The sequence below is a fragment of the Mizuhopecten yessoensis genome, unplaced genomic scaffold, assembly GCF_002113885.1.
Source record: "Mizuhopecten yessoensis strain PY_sf001 unplaced genomic scaffold, ASM211388v2 scaffold9541, whole genome shotgun sequence".
Lineage (NCBI taxonomy): Eukaryota > Metazoa > Mollusca > Bivalvia > Pectinida > Pectinidae > Mizuhopecten > Mizuhopecten yessoensis.
In genome coordinates, this window is record NW_018408099.1 from 521,460 (window position 1) to 530,337 (window position 8,878).

The 8,878-nt window shown below is 36.9% G+C and overlaps 1 protein-coding gene across 1 annotated transcript in view; it reads left to right on the forward strand.

Moving 5' to 3' along the window:
* Positions 1 to 7,091, forward strand: part of LOC110458338 — an 18,697-nt gene extending 11,606 nt beyond the window's left edge. Inside the window, exons 9-15 of the mRNA XM_021509997.1 lie at positions 50 to 205; positions 618 to 706; positions 1,345 to 1,403; positions 2,884 to 2,975; positions 3,372 to 3,420; positions 3,980 to 4,222; positions 4,353 to 7,091. Coding sequence (XP_021365672.1) covers positions 50 to 205; positions 618 to 706; positions 1,345 to 1,403; positions 2,884 to 2,975; positions 3,372 to 3,420; positions 3,980 to 4,222; positions 4,353 to 4,972 — 1,308 coding nt within the window. The 3' untranslated portion in view covers positions 4,973 to 7,091. The remainder of the gene's footprint in view (positions 1 to 49; positions 206 to 617; positions 707 to 1,344; positions 1,404 to 2,883; positions 2,976 to 3,371; positions 3,421 to 3,979; positions 4,223 to 4,352) is intronic.
* Positions 7,092 to 8,878: the final 1,787 nt, after the last annotated feature.

Sequence of the window (8,878 nt, forward strand, 5' to 3'; positions counted from 1 at the left end):
AAAAAAAAAAAAAAATACTTTGTGCTTTTTTATATATATATAATTTCAGCCTCCATTGAAAAAATCTATGCTGAAAGATGTGACCTGTGATCATGTAATGAGCAGTCTTCCTAGTCTACCAAAGTCCAAAATACCAGAGGTCAAGCGAGTGATGACCGCTCTCCTTAAAGCCCAGAATTACCATCATCACATGCTGACCCAACAGGTAACAGCCCTCCCTCGTCCTATAGCTAGAACCATATATGAGAATATTTTACCATGATTGCTAACATATCAAAGTGAGAAATACATGCCCTCTGGGCCTCCTGTTTCATAGGGTTTGTTATATCAGGGATAGAGTCCTGAAACTATAGCCCAATAAAGTTATTGATATCCCCAGAACATAGGGAAATTTAGGAAAATAGCATTTATTGTTACATTATTTTTGTATAAGGCAAAAAGAGTTGATTTGTTGAAACTAAGTTCCCAATATAATTTCTTGAACTTTCGTACTAAAGATTATGAAAATCATTAACTAAGCAGTAACTTAATGCAGTCACTTACATTGTCCTTACTTATGAAATGCCTTGAAACTTTTTGCATATAAGTAATATACGCTTGAAATTTATAATTTTCAGATCAAAGGATTGAAAGAAGAAGTAAAATTCCACCAAGCTGTGTACAATCTCCAGATCTCCTATTCTGAGACACTACTGACAGCTGTAAGGTATGGTATATGTATTAGCTGGTAGACGAGTACATTATAGTATGCTGATATTGTTTATAACAGTAAAAAATAAGTTTGTAATGTCAGTCGCTGCTAAAGTTAGACCATATGTAAAAGATGTGCATTAACTAGGTTGCCTTACAAGCATCAGCTGTAGGGAATTTCCCTTTAGCTCAGTGGTCTTGAGAGCCAAGGTTCGCAGGTTCGAGCCCCAGCGACGGCACTATCATTATGTCCTACTACACATATGCATACAATTGTATATACTTTGTAACATTAGAAAGAGTCTATCCCATTTGACTAATATAACTTTTCTGTTGTTTAATATTAAGTCATTTAAATGTACACTTCTTGAATTGCTTGGTACAATTTTGGTAGAAAGAATGATCATGTATATATGTTTGTAGCTTGACACTGTTAGTAACTTACTATTGAGATACCCTTAAAGTCCAAATCCTAAAAAACATGACTAAAATAATATGAATTACCATTCACGAACATCCATTAGTTTCTTCATTATTGGTGCATCAAAACTTATTACTGTATCTAGTGTCTTCCTTGTTTGTCAGACATTTGTACTACACTGTATTGAAGTTCTATGATGTGATAAAACATGATAATGCTTGTGTTTGATACAGGGAAGGTTACAGAGAATTTGAAAAGTCCACCAATGAGTTTCTTATCAAGCCTCTACGTGGTGAGTTAACTGTAATACTCTGTTAGTACACATGTGTTATGTATATACAAGTTCAAGTTCAAGTTCAATTTGTTTATTTAAGTGTCACAAATCACAATTACATTTATGTTCATTAATACATATAAAATACTTGTACAAAATATAAATCAATTCCATTGGTACATATAAAATACTTGCAGTTGGCTGTTTCCTAGAACTTAAAATACATGTACCTCATCATTTAGCTCTGTAAGATCTATAAGATCTACAATACATGTGGGCGTGATATGCAAATTTTCTAAGAACAAGGCACATTTGTGTGACGTCATCAACAGTTTATGTGTGAGTTAATCAATTCTTATACAAACTTCAGACTGTTACTTATTGTCCACTGATCTGACTAATGAACAAGATAGTTAAAGACCGTTCACAGAAAATTGCAGTAAAAAGAAACAATATTTGTTTATCTTGGACAGGTCATGAAGTGATAACTCCAGCATCCTAGCTATCCAGGGGTTACGCTCACTTTCGCTCTCTACACCCATGACATATTCCAGGGGTGTAAAGAGCGAATGTGAGCATAACCCTTGGATATCGAGGATGTAACTCCAGTTGAGCATGTGTAAATTGAAAAGATAGCGAAAAGCCTCTTAGCCTGACCAAAAGCCTCATAGCCTGACCAAAAGCCTCATAGCTTGACCAAAAGCCTAGCTTGACCAAAAGCCTCATATAGCCTGACCAAAAGCCTCATAGCCTGACCAAAAGAAAGAAATAGATGGCCAAAAGCCTCATAGTCTGACCAAACGCCTCATAGTCTGACCAAACGCCTCATAGTCTGACCAAATGCCTCATAGCCTGACCAAAAGCCTCATAGTCTGACCAAAAGCCTCATAGCTTGGCCAAAAGCCTCATAGTCTGACCAAAAGCCTCATAGTCTGACCAAAAGCCTCATAGCCTGACCAAAAGCCTCATAGCCTGACCAACAGAGAGAATTATTCCTTTTGCTTTTGCCATCTATTCAATTTACATCACCTCATAACCTGACCAAAGTATAAAACTATTACTGAAATTAGTTAAAAATGATAACAAAAGAGATCCCTTTTCTCTGATAATGTTCATGTCTGAAAAGTCTATATTCTCAAACCTCAGAGCCTGTGTTCATGAAACTGTTGAAACTCAAGCATAGATTTTGTGATCAAACCAGTTTTCTTGTAACTCACTTAAATCATATTAAACGATCAAAAAGTCAAATGGAAACATTGAAAAAAATATTTGGCTTGAAGTCTCTTCAATTTCTCCCAAATCATTGACAAATTAGGTGGTATTATTAATTTATAACCGTAACAAGAAATTAGGCTTGAGCACAAAATCCATGCTTGAGCATGAGCACAGTTTCATAAATAAGGGGCCAGTTCTAACTCAGATTAATTTCTTGAGAATCATGACACCATATAAGAACAGCTAAATTAATTTTACAGTTGTGTGACATGTTTGGTTGCAGATATTTTGGAGGCCTATTTGACTATGAAAACATCAGGCAATGAGAACGGCCTTAGACAGTTCCTGACTTGTTTTAAGAACAGTGAGGATCAGGTGAGGGCAGCTTTGAATAATTGACAATCATGATAGAAATAGTATAGATCTGGTAACAGCTTAAGTAGACAGTCAAACACTGCCAACCATTAAATCTCAGTATGGTAGAGGGTAGGAATTCCATCCCTGCACTGTTCACCACTCCTAAGAGAGCACCAGAGAATAATTCTTGGTATACATTAGGCAAAGAGCCTTATATAGGACAAGGGTTTAATATCCCTACTTTTTGTTTTTATGCAGGATTTTTTTTTTATGAAGTTGCAAACATCAAAAAAAAATGTATCAATTAAGAATTTCCTTTTTTAATGAAAGCTCCAAAGTGTGTGTTAAAAATTGATGACAGATGTCTATTTCATAACAACATTGTTGGTGTTTCATTATTTTCCAAAATTTCAGCTGATGGATGCTGTCCTGAAACTGTCAACAGAGGGTAAACCTGAAAATGGTCAGTATTCTAAACAGGTTGATAAACTCATGATCATTTCATAAGTTCTAAAGCTTCACCATAGGAATCAGTATTTTCAGTCTATCTATGTTCTCCTTTGGCAGAGTCTTGGGGCATAAATGGGGCCGATCTTTTGTTAATTGTAAAGATCATTAATTTTGGGTCTTTAATTGGAAAGACATTAAAATAAACTGGTATGTAGTGGGGAAAAATTGTTTTTTTTCATTTTGAACCTTTCAATGCTGTAATGATTTCCGCACCCTTCTCAATTGAAATACAAGTAATACATATCAAGCTATGTGCTAATGTTTACCATCATAACAAATTAAGCCCATGTTACGGAGGGTGAAAGGAGTCAAAGTTAAACAGTGGCGAGTAATTCTAGGTATACTGTACACAATTTCAGCCAAAGTTCTTATCATTCAAGTGTCTTGTCATTAAACATGAAACAGAGGAGAAATACCACCTCCAGAAATAACATGATGTCACTGATCTTGTCCCTCCACAATTCATACCTTGTAATTATTTTTTTAAGTTTTCCTTCAACTTTTCGTGATAGGATGTGGGGCAGAGGTTCTGTCCTATTTTGGGGAGGAGTTTACCAAATCTCTTGACAAGGCTGTGAAGCAAAGTCAATGGAAGAGAGACAAGGCAGGAAGGGAAAGGGCAGAATTGAAGGAGGAGCAACATAAACTGGAAGAGGAACTCCGTAGTCTCCTGGACAAACAGGAAAGCTCATACCAGGAAATGTTTCCTCCTACTGGTGACACACTAGCAACCAGTGACACCAGCACCCTCACAGGTAAATGTGTGGAATGTTTTTCTGCAGTTCAGTTACCTTGGAATGATAATTCGATCTCCTTAGCATGGAACTTCTTTTTTATATCTTATCTTAGCTGGCCTCAATAAGTAAGCATATAATCTATTTTCAGGCAATGAAGAAATAGAGGTCAGCCCCAAAAACAGACAATCAGCTGGGAAATATAACACTGACAATAGATTACAAGACAGTGACCAGCACAACAAGGATTCGATAGAACATTGTACGGAGGACATATCAGGTCTAAGTTTAGAGGAGAAGCCTTTGGTATTGGGAGCTGGTACTCACAGGGAGAACAGCCCCTCAGACAGAAGACGAAAAGGAATTAAACCTCCTCGCAGTAGCCGAAGTGGCCTCTCAGGAAATATACGTAGAGGGGGAAGCCCTTCAGAGGGTAAACAAAAGGATGCAAGTCCCAATGGAAACCAACAAACAGAGGCTAGCTCTATAGGGAGTAAACAGGGAGTTCAGCTAGGCAATGCAACAGGCATGCCACCTATAGTGAAAAGAACTGGCAAAAATAAAAAGGACCAGAAGTACATCCCCAACACATTTATTCCAAACAGAACCCTCAAGCTGAGGAGGGCTGGGAGTCTCAGCTCCCTCAGCGATCATCAAGATACAGGATCAGACACAGAATCTCTTACTAGTCAAACATCAAGGGGGGAAACCCCTGTGACCCGCAAGTCAACGATACCACGGAGGTCAATAAGTAGGTTAGGTCACAGCTAACCTCACAGGTACAGTTGTACAGTTGGGTGCTGTATATTTTAAGTCCACACAATACAGAATGTCGACTTCTAATACTCAAAAACATCTGTAGTTGGTGTAAGGCCTATTCCATCGATGAATATTTTGCAGAAGAGGGCATAGAGGAATTATATACAGAGACTGGGTATTAAAGAATTGTTATCATTTGTCAAGGGGTAAAATTGTTGGTGATAGGGATAAACAAAATGCCCCTCCCCTCCCTCTCCCCCTCCATTTGAGGATTTTTTAATAGCCCTTAAGGTTGTTTTACTGTGAACACTTAATTTATTGGATAGCACAAATATTTTTCACAAGGGAGCTATCCAATTTCAAATTTATCCGAAATACTTACCGATTCATTCACATTTTTTATATTTACGGTTGTGATTTTAATTATTATTTTTTTAATCTTCTCTACCAATTACATTACATAAGCAAGGATATCATCCAGATGATAATAAAGAGTAACTTGTACGATACAAATCATTGAAGCCTGTGGATACAACCCATCCCATAAACAAGACCTCAAAAGTGATTCCACTTTGCACATTTCTATCCCATATATAGCTGCTATATGTTTCAATACATTTCGCTTATGGTTTTGTTTGGATAGTTTCACATTTGAAATAAGTTCAAACACTGTGATGTCACACTTTTACATCTTAGTCCAAATTTTCTATCATTTTACCAATTTGAAAAAACCATATCACAAGTTTTTTGCAGAATGAACCATAAGCTAGATATTGGGTATGTGAAACATCAATCCTTTTGGCATAACTTCTCATTACTAATTCAATATCCTCTGTGTATTGTCAATGAAACCTATTTAACATGATGCCCAGATGTTACAGCTTAGTCATTGGGGTGTTCAGTTCATACATGTTTTCTAAAAATGCTGTTAATTGTTTCTTGTAAAGAAGACAGACATTCAGTCGCTAGTCTTTTGTAAGTAATTTGTATCCTACAAACATCCATTCGTAATGATCCAGTGTTTTGTGGGATTTATTTCTGGTGAAATTACTGTTTTTACCAATATGTTTTAAGAAGTAATATCTGCATCATAATCTAGTCAAACAGTTTGTGATCAATTGTTTCCTACCATAGTTTTGTATTGTCCTTACCTACTGTAAACTGTCCTCAATTGTTGTGTATCGTCTTTACTTGTTTAAATTGTCATTACTTGTTGTGTATTGTCATTACTTGTTGTGTATTGTCTTTACTTTCTGTGTATTGTCATTACTTTCTGTGTATCGTCTTTACTTGTTGTGTGTTGTCTTGACTACTTGTGTATTTTCGTTACTTATTGTAAATTGTCATTACTTGTTGCTATCATCTTCACTTGTGTGTTGTCATTACTTATTGTAAATTATCCTTGCTTGTTTATCGCCCATGCGAACTTTTCGTATCGTTCTTATGTATTTGTGTATCTCATTGTATATCTAATGACTGCGGTGGCCAAGTGGTTAAGGCGTCTGATAGTCTGCTACCAAAAACCCTTCACCACTGGGTCGCGAGTTTCAGGCCTACGTAGGGCAGTTGCCAGGTACTGGACGTTGGTTGGTGGTTTTTCTTCAGGTACTCCGGATTTCCTCCACCACTTAAACCTGGCATGTCCTTAAATGACCATAGCTGTTAATAGGATGCAAAACACAAACAAACCAACAACAAAAAAAACAAAAAAAAGAAAGGGCCTCAGAGTTTTAATCGTATAACATCATCTTACTAACTACAACTTATATATCGAAGGAAACATTGTGCGAAAAGACTTGTGATTCAAGCACTTGGCCAATATTGGTCTGATAGCTAAATCAAGCATGTCTGTCAAATTATACTTCTACATCTTTGCAAGGTGTTTATAATTGTAAACTCTGAAGGTTGTAAGGAGCTGACAATTAATTTGAAGTTCCTGACATCAGTTACGCCGATTCACCATTGTAAAAACATCAAACGAACATCTCTTAAACAGAAACAAATATAAAAAGATTCTGCTGCAGTGAGTTGTACAGACTCATGAGAAGCAATTTAATTACATCTGAAAAAAAACACTCAAAATATGTCATTTTAAAGGGTTAGTTTGTCTCTTTAGGGTATATATACACACTTTATTAATGTTTTAATTTTGAGAATCAGAATCTCCCCCATGGAAATTTTAAAATGTTGGCAAGTATGGTTAACCCTTTCACCCCTATGTAACTTTAGTAGACTCTACCATGCATTGAAATGGAGGGGTCCATTATGGTCTACAGTGGTGAAAGGTCAAACCCTTAACACATGGTAGAGGTATGACATTCCACCAAACCATGCCCACATTTTTTTTAACTTCCTTGTGCCACATTTTCAAGTCTTCAGGGAATCTCATTCATACATTCCCAGAGTCCCCTATATCATCATACAGTAGACCAAAAACCGTTATTTCATATTCCCCTTCATAACAATTCCACTGAACAGGTTACAATGTATCATATTTACCACGGAATTAGATTAGATGCTATCTTAGTCCGTGTATTTACTAAGAGTTCCTCTTGCCATTGAGATATCCCGCTTGAATCCAAAACAAGGGTACACAATAAATCACGTGACTTTTCTTTTTTAATAGTCTTCGGCTCAGTCCAGATAAAACGGTGCATATATTTTAGTGCTATATATAGTTAACATTAGTGTTCTATGTGTTGTAATGTAATGTAAAAGCATAAGAACTAACAGATTAAATGCCTCATTTTTTGTTAATGTGTCCGCACTGTCGTTATTACTTCCTTTACTTACATTTACTGTTTAATCTAATTGTTTTTTAACGATATGAAATTGGTGCCTCTTTTCAATGGGGACGAACACTTCATCTAGGGAAAACAACCATTTACAAAATTATGTAAAACACTAGGCAAAAACAACAACATGAAACGGTTTGGTTATACGATGGATAATCTGATTTTAACACAATACTCGTCATTAGTTGCCGGGGCCTTATCATCACATATTACGTTAAATTTGACCTGTTTCTAATAAGAAAAACTGTTTAAAATGTAGCAAACTGTAACCGGGTGATAAGTCTATATACTGTATATAAATATTAATCAGACTGCTTCTGAGGACTTCCTGATTTATTTGAACCTCCAAAGGGGAGATAGACATATATACACAATTCTTTAGAAATTGATCAAGCAGCCTGGAGGATATTGAATATAACTCTCTATGGTAAATAGTAAATACCAACACATTAAGTGCAATTTTGCTGTACATGAAACAGTTCCTATACACTAAAACGTGCTTCCAAACCAGCCCTACCTCGATCATATTCATGTTCCCTATGATGTTTTATAAGCTGTAACTCTCTCCATTTCTTGGTGATCAATATGTATGTTACTCCATCTGAAGACATGATTTATGTTATTTAGCTCAACTGCCCAAAGGGCAAGTGAGCTTTTGCCATGGCGCAGCGTCCGTCGTCAATTTTTCCTTTAAAACGCTACTTGTCCTTAACGGCCCAGTAGATTTTGACTAAATTGGGCGGGAGCATCCTTAAGCCAAGGGGCCAATACAACATTGGGTATGGACCCCCTGGGGGCACAGGGGCAGGGCCCAATATGGGAAATTGGGGTAAAAACTTTAAAATCCTTCTTCTACCGTAGCAATTGAGGGATTTTATCCTAATTTGGTCTGAAGCATCCTTGTGCCAAGGGGACTCAATATTGTATAAACAGTGGGTGTGGCCCCTGAGGGCAAAGGGGTGGGTGGGGCTCAGCCCAATAGGGGAAATTGAGGTAAAACATTTCAAATCCTTCTTCTACCGTAGCAATTAAGGGATTTAGTCTGGAGCATTCTTGGGTCAAGGGGACTCTATTATGTGTAAACGGTGGGTGTGGCCCCCCTGGTGGCAGAGGGGTGGGGCTA